The sequence below is a fragment of the Aspergillus versicolor genome, assembly GCF_001890125.1.
Source record: "Aspergillus versicolor CBS 583.65 unplaced genomic scaffold ASPVEscaffold_12, whole genome shotgun sequence".
Lineage (NCBI taxonomy): Eukaryota > Fungi > Ascomycota > Eurotiomycetes > Eurotiales > Aspergillaceae > Aspergillus > Aspergillus versicolor.
In genome coordinates, this window is record NW_024467535.1 from 689,094 (window position 1) to 704,333 (window position 15,240).

At 52.2% G+C, this 15,240-nt stretch overlaps 8 protein-coding genes across 8 annotated transcripts; 5 read left to right on the forward strand and 3 right to left on the reverse strand.

Annotated features, from left to right (window-relative positions):
- Nucleotides 1–412: 412 nt before the first annotated feature.
- ASPVEDRAFT_33398 (uncharacterized protein) lies at nt 413–1,849 on the forward strand (the record flags this gene model as incomplete). Its single annotated transcript, XM_040810725.1, has 3 exons — nt 413–1,153; nt 1,283–1,543; nt 1,781–1,849. The coding sequence occupies 3 exons, from the start codon at nt 413–415 to the stop codon at nt 1,847–1,849; spliced, it is 1,071 nt and encodes a 356-aa protein (XP_040672921.1).
- A 565-nt stretch (nt 1,850–2,414) lies between these two features.
- On the reverse strand, nt 2,415–3,538 carry ASPVEDRAFT_33399 (putative oxidoreductase, 2OG-Fe(II) oxygenase family; the record flags this gene model as incomplete). Its single annotated transcript, XM_040810726.1, has 3 exons — nt 2,415–3,089; nt 3,145–3,211; nt 3,264–3,538. The coding sequence occupies 3 exons, from the start codon at nt 3,536–3,538 to the stop codon at nt 2,415–2,417; spliced, it is 1,017 nt and encodes a 338-aa protein (XP_040672922.1).
- A 1,540-nt stretch (nt 3,539–5,078) lies between these two features.
- On the reverse strand, nt 5,079–6,441 carry ASPVEDRAFT_876829 (uncharacterized protein; the record flags this gene model as incomplete). Its single annotated transcript, XM_040818121.1, has 7 exons — nt 5,079–5,147; nt 5,192–5,263; nt 5,314–5,364; nt 5,414–5,710; nt 5,765–5,780; nt 5,867–6,127; nt 6,260–6,441. The coding sequence occupies 7 exons, from the start codon at nt 6,439–6,441 to the stop codon at nt 5,079–5,081; spliced, it is 948 nt and encodes a 315-aa protein (XP_040672923.1).
- Nucleotides 6,442–7,031: 590 nt separating this feature from the next.
- On the forward strand, nt 7,032–8,021 carry ASPVEDRAFT_46531 (uncharacterized protein). Its single transcript, XM_040813571.1, has one exon. The coding sequence runs from the start codon at nt 7,105–7,107 to the stop codon at nt 7,930–7,932; it is 828 nt and encodes a 275-aa protein (XP_040672924.1). The 5' UTR covers nt 7,032–7,104; the 3' UTR covers nt 7,933–8,021.
- Nucleotides 8,022–8,061: 40 nt separating this feature from the next.
- Nucleotides 8,062–8,805, reverse strand: ASPVEDRAFT_33402 (uncharacterized protein; the record flags this gene model as incomplete). Its single annotated transcript, XM_040810727.1, has 1 exon — nt 8,062–8,805. The coding sequence occupies one exon, from the start codon at nt 8,803–8,805 to the stop codon at nt 8,062–8,064; it is 744 nt and encodes a 247-aa protein (XP_040672925.1).
- A 2,072-nt stretch (nt 8,806–10,877) lies between these two features.
- On the forward strand, nt 10,878–11,685 carry ASPVEDRAFT_141582 (pectate lyase; the record flags this gene model as incomplete). The annotated part of the gene is made up of 2 exons (XM_040807762.1): nt 10,878–11,312; nt 11,368–11,685. The coding sequence occupies 2 exons, from the start codon at nt 10,878–10,880 to the stop codon at nt 11,683–11,685; spliced, it is 753 nt and encodes a 250-aa protein (XP_040672926.1).
- A 673-nt stretch (nt 11,686–12,358) lies between these two features.
- On the forward strand, nt 12,359–12,777 carry ASPVEDRAFT_360556 (uncharacterized protein). Its single transcript, XM_040811120.1, has one exon. The coding sequence runs from the start codon at nt 12,485–12,487 to the stop codon at nt 12,695–12,697; it is 213 nt and encodes a 70-aa protein (XP_040672927.1). The 5' UTR covers nt 12,359–12,484; the 3' UTR covers nt 12,698–12,777.
- Nucleotides 12,399–15,160, forward strand: ASPVEDRAFT_155065 (uncharacterized protein). The gene is made up of 4 exons (XM_040808436.1): nt 12,399–13,223; nt 13,281–13,654; nt 13,703–14,369; nt 14,417–15,160. Exons 1-4 carry the CDS (start codon nt 12,858–12,860, stop codon nt 15,095–15,097), a joined length of 2,088 nt encoding a protein of 695 aa, XP_040672928.1. The 5' UTR covers nt 12,399–12,857; the 3' UTR covers nt 15,098–15,160.
- Nucleotides 15,161–15,240: the final 80 nt, after the last annotated feature.

Consider the following 15,240-nt stretch of genomic DNA (forward strand, 5'->3'; position numbering starts at 1 on the left):
AAGCACTGCAGAAGGAGCAGATATAATACTGTTCAGTGCCTGACATAACATGTCTTGTAGTCTCATAATATAGCTTTCCCCCATGATATTACTGGGTGCGTATATGGTGGCCGTCAGGGTACCTCTTCCCGGCACAGTCCTAAGATAAACTGTGTCGCGAGGGTGCGGTGACAGGATCGAAGCCAGCCTTTGACATGTAATTTCACCTTGGCTGACTTCCCAGTCATGGGCAAAATTCTCATGTAGCACAAACGAGCCTGGCCGAGCGTCTGGAGGCCACAATGTACACAATTTCGCCATATCGCTCCAGCCTACGGTCTCGAATTCTATTGAGTGGGCGTACTGCATCTGAACAGTGCGGAGAAGATCCCATACACTGGTAGTGTTATCACAGGAGCAGGTTCTTGACCCCATGGCCCTGGCAGTCCAGCTGCGGACTACGAGGATCGATGTCATGCTGCTAACCGCCGCGGCGCTGAACGCTACTGTCCATACGAACCCAACAGCCTTTGCCACCCTCGACACCCTACTCACCGGTGGGGAGGCAATCAACGTCCAGACTGTTCGGGCCATCTTCTCCCATGGGCTACCGCGGCGTCTGGTCAATATTTATGGACCCACGGAGTGGACCGTCTACACCATGTACCACGAGGTCACGCAGGAAGATCTCACCAACGCCCACGTTCCGCTACCCATCGATAATTACAATTGTTTTGTGGTGAGCGAGGATGGCCGCGCCTTGGGCCATGGGAAGGCTGGAGAGCTGTGGATCCAAGGCGCTGGTGTGGCTCGAGGGTATCATTGCGACGAGAAGAAAACAGTAGCGGCCTTCGTATGCAGTCCCCAGTTGGGGACTGGGTCAAGCCAACTCCATCGCACCGGCGACCTAGTTCGCCTGAATGCGGCAAACCAGTATGAATTCCTCGGCCGCCGAGACAATCAAGTCAAGGTCTGGGGTCAGCGCGTGGAACTGGCAGCCGTCGAAGCCATGCTGCTCAAAACAGGCCTTGTCGCCGAGGCGGTCGTACTTCAAGTACAAGTAGAGCAGCCTCACCTTGGAGTAATCATCCTCGCCTATGTGGTCCCAGTGTCCTCGAAGATGGATACCACTGCGATCAATGACGCGTTTCGTCGGTGTGCGCAGCAGGAACGCGTATGACCAGGGCCTACCGGTCAGTATTCTACGGCCGGGCTTCGTGCTCGGTCACAGCCAGACAGGGGCGTAGGCCGTCTCTTTGCAAGCTGTGCCAATATGGGGTGTTACCCTATCCTCCCTTGCCAGCGCAAGGAGTTTATCCCGGTGGACTTCGTGGTGGCCGCCATCATCCGCGTGTCAGCCCGCTCGGAGAATCTCGGGTACGCGTACAACCTCATATACCCATCTTCACATTCTTCCTATGACATGGAGGCTACCTTCAATCTCCTGAACAAGCATTTTTCCCGAGGGCCACTGCGCGGTGTTTCCTATTCGGACTGGGTTGTGTCTTTTTCGAAGGAGGTCGAGGATCCGTTGCACCCTTTGGTTCCCATGTTGCAAGAAAAGGTACGCGGTGACCGGACGCGATGGGAGATGCAAGAGAATATTCCTCAGTTCAGGCGAGACAATCTGTGTCGAGTTATCCAGAATGACCCGTCACTGATGGGCTTCGTGCATGTCTCCAAGCTCTTTCCGAGATATATACGGTTCTGGGCTCGGTGACAGAAGGTTACCCGCATCAATGTGTAATGATGAACCCAAGATAGATACTATATGTAGTCAAATGTGTACTTGACTTCCTAGCCGGACCATAGACTCCCTCTTTCGGGTGCCGTCTCTTTGATGACGGTGCTCAGGATCTTCAGCCTGTAATCCTTTTATATTACAGCCTGATGGCCTCTCTAGTCGTTGTCTTGGCTGCAGTATGCCGTAATGGCACTACACTAAATTGTTCAGCTATTCTGCAAGGCGTATTATTCTGGTTAAATTCAAACTTGCTGCTCACCGTTGACGGCGTGGAATGGGAATATCAGGCACATTCGTTACCGCCACAAGGCACACAGCGGTGAAGCAGCAGCTGCGCACTCTGGTGGCAGCCCTTGCATCCAGTCCACGCGTCCACATGTCTGGGTACATCCAAGGTGACGAGGTGGAATGGGCTCATGATAATTATATCGATCTTGTGGATGTGACTCTTCCATTTTGGCTTGGCCCTGGTGAGGTATTACTATCGGGGCAGTATCGGCATCGACTAACAACCGGTGTATGGGTTCCCCATGACCTTAGGGTTTGGATGTTATTACATTCTTGATTTTCTGTATTTATCCCTAACTTTTTGCATTTCGGTGCCGAAAGTAGAAAAAAAAGACACAACCAGAGTGGTAGCAACAAATAGTCCAGAACGGGTCATTTCCTGACCAAGTAAGGAACCAATAAGTCAAACAACTGCGTCTCTGCCTGTGAGGATCCGACTCTCATTCCGTGCAGTATCACCTCGTAAGGCCCCAAACTTAGCCTTGATCCAGTCCTCGCTTGTTAGAACACCGTCTCTCTCTTTGGGCAGCCTGTTCCCTGTCAAATCAACCATGGGTGCCGCATTTTCTGGCCGCATCAGGAATGCACAACTGTATCGTTCCTGCATGCCTCTTTGGGGCAGCGAAGCCACACGGTGCAAGACACTACGAAATACTTGACCAGACCAGAGACTCATCGCATCACCGAGATTGATGACGGCGTGGTTCTCCTTAGGCATGACGTACAGCCACTCCTCGCGGTCGTCGGGTCGGATCTGGAGTCCCGGGGAGTCGGCAAAAAGCATAGTGAGAGAACCGAGATCGGTGTGTGCAGTTTGAGGCACACAAAACTCTGAATTTCCCGCGGTGGATGGGGCATACTTGAGGAGGCGGATGATGTCTGGGGCTGGGGCGTCGGGGCGGTGGAAGTGGTCGAGGCCATGGGATGGGGGGAGATCGAGCTCGGCCGACAGGATCTTGAAGATATGCTGGGCAATCTCAATGCAGGTCAAGGTTAAGGCCCGGAGAAGCGGCATATGGGTGTTGATGGGCCCGGGGTGCGGAAATTGGGCGGAGGACAAGATGCTGTTGCGGGAGATCTATCATTCGATTACTGGTGCCATTCTCCATACAAAGGGGAGAAAGTGTATTTACAGCGTAGCTCTCAAAGCCATCGCGCTGGCCTTTGATGCCGCCAATGTTGCGGCGGATAGGCTTGTAGCTGGAGGTATATGAGCATTCATGTTAGAGTAATTGAAGAGGATAGCGCTCACCCGTTCAGTTTTAGTTTGCCAACTCTGTCCACATCATATTGCATCTTTTCTTCTAGGTTTAGATCAAATAGAGACTGGCTGAGCCCGTAGATACCCTTCATCAAGTCAGCCAGCCTGAACTCAGCATGATCATGCGTGAAATCAAGGTAGAAGATGCCATCATCCTTCGCGGCAGCAAGCAGCTTGCTCTTCTCCAGCGGAGAGCCTCTGCGAAGCTCCTGAAGGGAAATAGTCTTCAGGGGAGCGATTAGAGATGAAGGCACGTCTGGTACCATGATTGTCAATCTGGAATACCGGGGAGAGAGGAAGAGCGGATCAACGTCAAGAGGTCACTTGGTCTGACTGATTTATAGGCGCACTCTGGTCCCAATATACACAGCACCAGCTCCGAGATGACCTGCCAAGTGCTTTTACTACTACTGTGAATGTGACTCGTAAGCCTTTCTCATGGATCGTCGGTCATGTTCTGGTCAAAATCGCACAAGATAGCTTTGCTCGCCTTGCGCCAGGGGGGGGCGCAAATCAGGGACTTTGAAGGAACATTCATTGCCTGCCGGTGGATCCTATGACGTGATGAGTATTTCATTCTCTGGGCCCAGTCAGTATCAATGCTTATCTTTGACGGGCAAACAGTGACCTGCTTTGTGTACCGAGCCTCCTGCGCCAGACTCCACACGCGGAAGGGGCTCCAACCTGTGCTCATTTCGGTAAATCGGTTTCACTTTTGCATATTGAATCCTTTTCTTGTAATCCCTTGCGGTTGGGAATTGCATGATAATATCTGATAATTCGCCAGTTGATTGGCTGGGAACCGGGAACTCAGGCTCACCGAGTAAATATCCCCTGCCCGGTTCCATTTTCGGCCTTGCCTACAATGGCAAACCGAATCCAGCTCCAAAATATAATTTCGACGGGACCGGAGTCGATACCGTCTTGATCCACCGAGGAAGGACAATCACTTTCAGTACTCCCAAAAATGCGCTGGCGTTCAAAGCATCTGCACGGGGTCATTGGCCCCGTCAGACATCAACGGCAGGTTAGAAGAAGCAAAGATCATAAATTTAAACACCAATGCGTACTTTAGAAGTGAACTAACCAATTTGTACAGAGATGTTCAGATTATTGTCATTTATAATATATACGAGGCTGAAGAAGAAGACTGTGCTACCAAGGCAATACTCCGTATATTGGATTAAAAGTTAATTGGTTTACTGGGCACCTAGCACAAGCTTATCTACCAATGATGAGGATGCGGGTTATTCACACAGTTGCCAGTATGCTTCCCCAGAATTCCCAAGACTGGCCCGTCCAAGGGTGCGGTGGTTATGGCGAGGCTGGATGGATATGTCGCTATTGTCCCGCATAGCGCATGAATAAGTCGCCACGTTATTTGATAATATAATGATTCCCAAGGTGGGGAATGGCCTAAATACTGACAGATATAGACTGAGATATGTCTATTCTAGTTTATATGGCCTATTGGTGCAAGAAGTGCTATGGCATCGCATGCTAGACAGATCCGCTGCGGTTCGCGTAGTAGAAGATCGAAATATATACAGCCCCTTTTACGATACTCATTATTTCATCAGCTCTTGTACCCACGATCAGTCCTTAAAGAATGAATATCTATCCATCTTAGCAGCAGAGAAGGGATGCTACCTCTAAAACAATTATCTCTCCCAGTCCTACGGTATAATAGAGCAGAAGGTACGACAGTACAGCGAGTATAACACATCGGGCATAAGCACTTGGATTAAAGGAATTCACAGGTCATCGCTTTACACCGTCAGTGAACGGACTAAATAACCCCTTAGTCTACCAGTGTATAATAGGTTTCACGGTAGGCCCTGCTTTCATATCCTGTACCTCCACGTGGTCCTCTGGCTGTACAGTGTCAGCTGTGCCTTAATTCCCAGTGGCATTCTCACCTTGTAGAAGCGGATCAGCTCTTCAATAGGGAACTCTCCCTCTCGATACCACTCGATCATTTGTGTGATATACTTTAAACATGTCAGCGCATAATATATAAGGCAATCAGAAGCAAACTGACCTTGGACGGAATAACACCCCCCTGCATGCTCCCAAGAAGAGACTTTCCGGCCTATAATATACAGTTAGATGCCAATACTATTAGTGGAATAATGGCTCACCAGTTTAAATTTTGTCATATCTGTCTGAAGAGGCTCTTTTGACATGCCTACTGGGACCACTCTGCCGAGGATGCTGGTCATGTCCAACGCTTCCTGGATGATCGGAAGTGCCCCGGTGGTTTCGATAGTAAGGCTGGACCCGATTCCATCTGTTGCCAATCTCACAGCATTTGCAAGACTCGTTGTTAGTTCTCCAGTATGAATTGTATGAGTAGCACCCAGCTCTGTCGCCAGCACCAGCCGCTCCGGGATACGGTCGACCGCAATGATCCGTCTGCAGCCGATGATTTTTGCGGCCTGTCCTCACTTATTTCCTATACCATAAGAGTAATATGGCAATTGACCACTCACCATGACGCCCGCAAGACTAACTCCACCAAGTCCAATAATGGCAACTCATCCTCAGACTGCGCCTTTCCCAGCTTCGACACACCCCCAGCCTCAGTCTATAACCCGCATCCCAGTGGAGCAAATAGTTGGAGTTCCTCTCGTGATTTGACGATTCCGGATAGGTTGACGATGCAGCTGGCCTTCACGACGGCGAGATTGCCGAGGCTCGATTGTCCGAAAAACCCGCCAACCACGGGCGTTGACGTATCCTGCGCGTAGGCATCACAGCCAGGATGGGCGAAGTTCAGCTTGTATGCATCGTAGCAATACGAAGGGTGTCCGGAGCTGCAGCTCGGACAGGAGCCGCAGAATGCGATGGACTGGCTCTCCTTCCTTCAGGTTCATTGTTGCTGTAGGCACTTCGGACCCTATTTTTCGTATATACCCAGCTCCTTTTACTGGTCAGTCTCATTGGGACAGGGAAGAGTATTCACATATACCTTCGTGCCCTAAAACTCGGGGAAAATAGAGCCTGGCCGTGCTGCGATACCCAGATCGGTATGGCAGATTCCACTAGCCACCACCTCTACTAGACATTCGTCCGGATCGATATCCCGGATGGATACATTCTGGAGTTTTGCGTTCCAGGGTTCGCTGGGCATGGGCTCGTACGATATTACGGCGCGGCAGTGCTGCATTTTGACAGCAGATATTAGATGTCTTTCGGAGGATCAATATTCAAACTGCGTATAATTAATTGCATTCATCTCCAACGTTTTATCTACCGCAACAGACATCTGTGCTTTGGAACAACCGAATATTCTGCTTTACCGAGAGCTCCTAACTCCCCGGGCTCCTGTTGGAGGTGTCGGAATTCTTCCGCTCTACAGATATCTATTCTATCACTTTCTCGAAAGGATGTCCCAGCAGGAGGAAATATCATTTCTTTACAGGTTTTGTTCCTCGCTAACGGTGGTGCCCTGGCCTGACCTCGTATTCCGCCTTACAAGAATAGTCCACTTTTACGAGTGGGAGATTACCAACCTGCAGCCCCTCGTATTCAGGCTTTTTTTAGCTTATTTTAGGTTGTCACGAACGCAGAGGATCATGGTCTCGAGGATTTATCCCTAATCAGGTTAAAAGGTAGCGAAATTGCATCAGCCATCCAACCAACAGGACCAGGAACAGGAACATGTTATTCTTAGCTGAAGCTGGGCTGAGGCTCTCTAGCGGACTAGCGCGAGTAAATAATATCCTCCTCCTCACACAGCAGGGGTATATAAACACCGTCCAGCCTCTACATTGTTAACCTAATAGTTATACCCTCACGACTACTTCAATCATACTACCTTACTATCACAATGAAATTCCTCCTCCTAGCCACGGCCCTCGCCTCAGCGGCGTTCGCCAAAGTGCCCGAATGGCACGCCCACTACCGCATGAACACCGCCGACTACCAATCCACCTTCGACAGCTACCTCAGCCAGGGCTTCAAGGTCAACAGCGTCAGCGGATACGAGCGCGACGGCGAGCCCAACTACGCCGCCATCTTCGAGAAGAATGAAGCCGGGGTTGCGTGGTGGTCGCACACGCGCATGTCTTCGGCCGCGTACCAGCAGAAGTTCGACAAGTATGTGGGGCAGGGGTATCGGCTGCGGCAGGTTAATGGGTATAATGTGGCTGGGGAGACGTATTATGCTGCTGTCTGGGATAAGACGCCCTCTGGGCCTTGGGTGTCGAGGCATGGGATGGATGAGGAGGGGCTGAAGAAGTACTTTGAGCAGTATGTCGATAAGGAGGGGTATCGGCTTGTGCATGCCAGTGGGTATGAGGTTAAGGGGGAGGCGCGCTATGCTGCGATTTGGGAGAAGACTGGGGAGGAGGATGTTAAGTGGGCGTCTTGGGTTGATATGAGTGCGGATGGGCTGCAGAAGAGGTTCGATGATTATCTGAAGGACGGATATCGGCTTACGGATGTCGCTGGGTATGCGGTTAAGGATACGGTTTACTATGCTGGCGTCTGGGATAACTCAACGTCTGGGGCTTGGGAGGCGCGCAGTGGGATGGACTCCCCTGGTTTCCAGAAGAACTTTGATAAGTTCAAGGCTGATGGGTACGTGATTGATGTGCTGAATGGGTATGACACTCCTGCTGGTGACCGCTATGCTGCCATTTGGAGCAAGCATTAGATTTCTTGAGCCTTCTAGCTATTCTATCCGTTGTTTCGATTACTTTAACATATATTCACGAATATACATTCACTATTGTTGAAGGCTGTCAAAGTAGAACACGACGCAGTATTCTGGAAAAAAGACCTCTTAGTTGACATACTCACTGGCATCCCCCAAAACAGCCTTAACCTCAAAATTCTGCATATTCTCAAACGAGCAGAGGGCTACCCTGGGAAACACCACAGTACTCGGCGCATCCACAAGCTCCCTCTCAACAACAGCCCTCAGCTCCGCCTCCTCCTCCGGCGTCACCTGGCGCACCGTATACGCCAAAGTAACATGGAACTTATAGGAATCATGATTGTCGTGCCTAATCCCCGTCGCCGCCGATAACGCTTCACGGACATTCCACAAGGCATTATCCCTAGGATGCAGTCTCAGACCGATGGTAGCCCCGATCGGTGGGATCTCAGGCGCGACGTCAAGGACATACGGCGGTTGCGCTGCAGCAGGAAGATCCTGGCTCAACGCTTCAACTCGCGAGATTGTATACTCCAGCCACTCGTTGTAGTCGCCGTCAAGTCCTATCTGCTTCACTGCGACCTGGGCGTGATCCCCGAGCCGCGGCATGACGTTTTCTGCGCGCTCGCGGTGCCGCACGCAGATGAAGACTGTCATGTGGAAGCTGGTTTCGGGGAGAATGCATTCCCCTGGTAGAATGGATTCGGCGAGAGGGTGTGCGGCTAGGGCTGCTCTGATGCGGTTGAGGGTTGGGCGGAGGGGCGAGTCGACGGGGACGTGGCAGATTACGGAGTGGCCGTGGTAGGGCTTGCTGGTGCCATCTGGGGTGAATTTCTTTCTGCTCCCGCCGGGCATGAAGGGGTCGTCCATTTTGTATGTGGTAGTGCGACGGATATTCAATGAGGAGAGATGTGCGTTATGGTTTTGACCAAAAGGCAGGGTAACTCGGGGTTTATATGTCGTAGGTTGTCCTGGGCTATCGTGCTCTCGTTACGGACTTTACCAGGATAACTTCACAATGGAACACATCATTCGTAAATGCGTGTAGTGGGCAACAGTGAGCTGCTGCCTCTAGCTATTCAGCCTTTGGTCGTCTTGAAGCCATCCACTCAAACCATCTTCTTGAACTTCTGATCGAAAGCAGTCCAGCTCCAAACGCCATGCACAATATACTCTGCTTCAATGGTCAGCCGCTAGCTGTCGTGCCTGGATGATTCGCTCACGGCGCAAGGCTGGAAGAACCAAGAACTCTGGACAGGGTATCAGAGCTGCTCAGCCTTGCTTACAGCTTGGCCTGCGCATCCCACCAATTGCGATCCTGCGGTGACAGCGGAAGAGGCTGAGAATTGAGATACGTATCCCGTATCACCACTGAACACCGTACCGAATCGCCTAAACTGGCTGCGTGGAGACGCAGTACGGTTGGGCGAGTTGCACATTGTGGGGATGCGCGTCGGCTGGTTAGGACGAAGTCAACTGCACCAGACTCGCCATCAATTTGTGGTGTTCTGTCAGGATGATACATACTGCATAGACACTCACAAAATAAGGCTTTGTCTTCAGTCTCGCCATGTAAGAAACTGAATGAGTTAACAGGTTTTTTTGCAGTACAGGGTTATGATGGAGTGGAGCTCTCCATGGGCCTGTTTGATGAGGAATTTGAGACAGTAAGAACATTATAGCTCGCATTTGTCGGTTTCCAAGTTGATGCGATATTAGCGAGACTAAGTCTCGCACAGGTTCTGGTTGCTGCACTGAGTCGGCTTTAAGACCCTAGATTGTATAGCCTGTAGTCGGGATATCCAATATATATCACTGTAATGGACGTCATGTTCGGTATATAACTGAAGAGAATTATTATGAATACTGACTGGATCATTCGTATTGTTCAACGTACTCGGAGATATTCAATAATTCTATCTTATATCTAGGCTGACTACCGTGTAGCTCATGAATGCGTGGCCTAGTGGCTGAGATCACCGATCACCAGGTCCAGATTTCATTAATCCAGCCGAGCCATTCATTAGCAGAGCAATCCTCCGAATCGGTCCAAGGTCAAGGTGTCGATACATTGATACATCGTTCAGGTTACACTTGAGGACCGAGTAAGGGTTCAATCGGGAACCAACCCTCCTCCCAGAGTATTCCCAAGCGATACTGGGCCCAGATGCGGCTTATTGGTCCCCGCATTTTCCATGTTTGTATTCGGATATAGTGTCGAGCATCTTGCGTATTACTGGTGGCCATATTGGTGGCCATAAGCATCACCTGGAAGTTAAAAGTCCGGCCATCCGCAGCTGGGAGGTTCAAGTCCGACTTCTTGATCGCTACCCTTAACACCCTCCATCGATAAACATCATGGTCTCTGACTCGCCGCACTGTCCACCCCAGAAATGCAAGACACCAAATATCAAACAGCAGGGACCAACCCCTTGTCCAGGGTGCTGTGATTCTCCAGGGCTCCTGACCCCGCCGGAAAACATCTCTACCCTCCCAAGAACCCCTCAAACGCCGTGAAGAAATGACAGCGGGGGAAGGAAGAAATTCCGCGAATAGCACCCATCCCAGACAAGAGATCGTCGTCTCGGCGCGGAGGAGATAGAGTGCCAAGCGGCCGCCACGTTTAGGCTCTTCGGCTGGAGAGACAGATCGGCGGTCCCTGTGGCGGTTTGAACTTGGCAGGGGAGGGGGCGGGTGTTTTCTTCCATTCATTAGCGAGGCCGCCGGTGTAACCGGGGCTATGGATGGATGGGATATTGTTTGGGATCGTCGATGAGGTGAAACGCCAAGTGGTGGTGGCTATACGAAGTATACTTGAGATTGCTCGTATCTGGGCAGGGTCTGAAGGGGGTATAAAACCCCCATATCCACCGGCTGTGGGATCGATCCTTCAGCAGTACTTGAATAACCTAACTACTTACGGTTTATACTATATCATCGCGATGCCTGTCTTCTCAAAGCTACTCGTTCTTCCTCTTCTTGCGACAACCGCCCTCGCTGCCCCCAAGCTGGCAAAGCGGTTTACTTTCCCCATCCCTGGCTCAACCGGTAGCGTTACCTTTGACGAGCCGTACGAGATCGCCGCGGGCGAGACCTACGACGGAGAGCTCCAGACCTTCGGCCGTGGCGTCGAATGCACTGGTCAGGACGAAGGCGGGGAGTCTGACACCGTCTTCATTGTCCAAGAGGGCGGAACCCTTCGCAATGCTATTATCGGGGCCGACCAGATCGAGGGAGTTTACTGTCTCGGTGCCTGCACGATTGAGAATGTCTGGTGGGAGAAGGTTTGCGAGGATGCCCTGTCCTTGAAGGAAGGGAGTGGGCCGTATAACGTTATCGGCGGTGGTGCGCAGGGTGCCGAGGATAAGGTGATTCAGGTATGTCTACTACTTACTTTTCTTTTCCGTACGCTGGAATGCTGATGTGGTGCAGCACAACTCCGAGGGTGAGGTCATCATTGACGGCTTCACGGTCTACGACTTTGGCAAGCTGTACCGCTCTTGCGGAACCTGTGGTGATGTCCAGCGGACTGCAACGATCAGTAACGTTATTGCCGTGGAGGGGTCGACCATTGCGGGTGCCAATGGCAACTTCGGTGACGTCGTGACCATCGACAGCAGCAACTGCGCGACGGACGTCGGTGCGATTTGCACCACGTACGAGGCGGACGCCGATGGTGGTGAGCCTGAAGAGACCTCGACTGATCCTACCGAAGCATGCGTTTTCGAGGAGCTCCCAGCTTGCGAGTAGAACTCAGGCCGGATTTGAGCGTGGGCTATGTTGCACTAGTGTATCTGTCAATAAGCTGAGCTTAAGCATGTACTTTATTCAATGTTTCAATGATGTCCGGAGAAAATAAAAACTCGCATGCCATGAAGAAACTAAACACGCTCGTCTTGACTTGGGACGATGGAAGTTACCGAGCTATTAAACCTGAGCATGCGCTGAGTAGCAAAATTAACCATGTTGGTGGATCACAAGCCGACTAATAAGACATCTGGGAATAGGCCTTACGACGTCCTGTGGGCTCGATATTGTCGATGTGGATATCAACCCACATGTCGTTGAAGCATGTGGAAGTTCACCTCGAACAAGCGAGGGAGGAGATTGTCGACCAGGTCAGCTGAATGCCGCAATTTCAAACAAGGAAATATGCTATCGGACAATCACGGTCATTTCTTTAAATGCAGTGAGGCTCTGAAGGGATCAGGGGTCCCGCGTTATTCCGAAAACTCAAGGTCAAGCTGCCTCGGGGAACCGAAGAGCGACGTGAAAGGGGTTCGATTCGGAGGATAAAAAAACAGGAGCTCCCAGGGCGTAGTTTGTTATCTGATCGCATGTGATTGTGCGCGGTGGCTCGGAGCAATCTCCCAAGAGACAGCTGCTCCGAGAAGAGAACCCGACTTCACCGCATCGGACAGCACGGCTGACCACATGCAAACACCAGCAGCCTGAAGGCAGCCTGATCAGCACTGATCGTTAAGATAACAGGGCAGTCGCGCATCAACTGCCGTCTTCGGCTGACACTAAATCCATCGTGCGTCGGGAAATGAAGGCCACTCGGCCCAGGCATTTCCGACGTGCTGGCAAGCCGATTTTGCGCTCCGGCAGCCCACTTGAGTCGAAATTAGCGAAAGAAGTTACGGAGAACTTCGAGACGAGTGAGCAGAACAGGGAGATGGGGTTAAGGCAGCCAGGCCGCCACCGGTCTGCCTCGGCAATTGCCCGATTGGGATTACCCTCGGGCCAGCCTGATTACTGACACCAACGGACTCGCCGGTCCAGCCGCCATCTCGCCTTCTCCCCGTGGAGTCAGCACTTTCTGGGGCAATCCGTGTATTTATTACTTCTTCCCCCTCGGTCCCTCCTCGTTGCTCACCTTCAGCTCCATTTCTCTCTTCCCTGCCTCACCGCCCGTCACAATGCCGAGTCCTCCCCCAGCCTGGGTCCAGGCTCTCAAGCCCGCCGAACCGCAGGGAACACAGCTGCTCGCCCAGGAGCGCGCTCAGTCAAAAGTCGACGTCCAGAAGCTCGGCGAGCTGCTGCACACAAAGCAGGCGCTGCAGAAGCAAGATGAGATTCTCTCTGTGCTCAAGTCGGACAAGGTATTCGACAAGTCCCGCAACCACGTTCTCGGGCGGACCGAGAGGATCCAGCTCGCCCTTGCCCGCGGAAAGCGTCTGCAGCAGCTGAGCAAGCTGCATAACTGGACGGAGGCTGAATACTATGTTGCGAACGACCTCGTTGCTGAGCCGACTCCCTACGGTCTTCATGCTTCTATGTTCTTGGTATGTCTTTTCGTGTTATCTTGTGTTCGATCGCTAGCTAACGTGGGGGCGTCATAGGTCACCCTACGCGAACAAAGTACCCCGGAGCAACGCAAACTTTTCTACGAGCGAGCCGCGAACTACGAGATTATCGGATGCTACGCACAAACAGAATTGGGTCACGGATCGAACGTGCGTGGGCTGGAAACAACCGCTACCTGGGACCCCTCAGACCAGACCTTCGTCATCAACTCTCCGAGCTTGACGGCGTCGAAGTGGTGGATCGGATCGCTGGGGCGGACGGCGAACCACGCCGTGGTGATGGCGCAGTTGTTCATTGCTGGCAAGAACTACGGGCCTCACCCGTTTGTTGTCCAGATTCGTGACTTGGAAACACACCAGCCCCTGGAGAATGTCTACGTCGGAGATATTGGGCCAAAGTTTGGTTACAAGTGAGTTCCCCGGAAAGAAATTTTTGAAAGCGAGGCTAATTAGTGCAGCACCATGGACAACGGATTCCTCCTCTTCAACAAGCTGAAGATCCCCCACATCAACATGCTGGCCCGGTTTGCCCAGGTTGACAAGGCCACGAATAAGTACTTGCGACCCGCTTCGCCGACGCTGATGTACGGAACCATGACATGGGTGCGCTCGAACATTGTCCTGCAGGCCGGTGGTGTTTTGGCTCGTGGTGTGACCATTGCCATCCGCTACTGTGCCGTGCGAAGACAGTTCCAGGACCGGGATGCAAAGGCCGGCGCGGAGGAGAACCAGGTCCTCAACTACAAGATGGTTCAGGTCCGTCTGCTCCCATTGCTCGCGACCATGTACGCTCTGCACTTCACTGGCCGCGGCATGATGCGCCTCTACCAGGAGAACCAGAAGAGAATGAACGCTGCCTCCCAGGCAGACCAGGAGAAGCGCGGTGCTGGTCCGGAAGAGCTCCGGGCTGGCTCCGACCTTCTCGCCGACCTTCACGCCACTTCATGCGGTCTGAAGGCATTGGCCAGTACCTCTGCCGGAGAGGGTCTTGAAGTGTGCCGCCGTGCTTGTGGTGGTCACGGATACAGTAACTACAGCGGCATTGGCCCGTGGTACGCGGATTACCTCCCCACACTGACCTGGGAAGGTGACAACTACATGTTGACCCAACAAGTTGCACGATATGTAAGCTCACAATGCCTTGTTTTTGAGACGCGTTACTGACAATTCAGCTCCTTAAATCCGCCCGTGCCGTACTCGCCGGCAAAGGCACCGGAAACGACACCTCTCGCATTCTCCAAGCCTACCTCGCCCGCCGCGACAAGGGTGCCTCCTTTGACATCCTCGGCAACGACAGCGACATCGTCGCCGCGTTCGCCTGGCGCACGGCCCACCTCACTTTCGAGACCCTCAAGCAGCGCGACGTCGAGAAGCGCTCGTGGAACAGCCTCCTCGTTAACTTCTGGCGTCTCTCCACTGCCCTCTCTCAGTACCTTGTCGTCAAGAACTTCTACGACGCGGTCACCTCTCCCGAACTCACTTCCTCTCTTGACCCCGAGACTGCCGGCCTCATGCGCAGCCTCTTCCGCCTGTACTCCCTCCACACCCTGGAACGTGAATCATCTGAATTCTTCTCCTCCGCCGCCGTCACGGTCCGCCAGATCGGTCTCACCCAGACAAACGAGGTGATGAAGCTCCTCGATCAGATCCGCCCCCACGCCGTGCGGTTAGTCGATGCTTGGCAGATTCCGGACTGGCAACTCGACAGCAGTCTCGGCCGATCCGATGGCAACGTCTACCCAGATCTGTTCCGGAGGGCGAGCCAGGAGAACCCGGTCAACGACCTGGTGTTTGATCCGTATCCCTGGAATGAGAATGTCTTGAAGAATGCAACGCCGAAGAGCAAGCTGTAGTGTACTGATTTAATTTCGGAGGTGTTTTATTTATTGTTTTGCATAGATGTTAGATTAGAGATGAATAGATTATCTTTACATCATTTCACATTTCTCATATGCTCAGTTTGCTTAAGGGTAAATGATGTTCGACCTCGACGCCA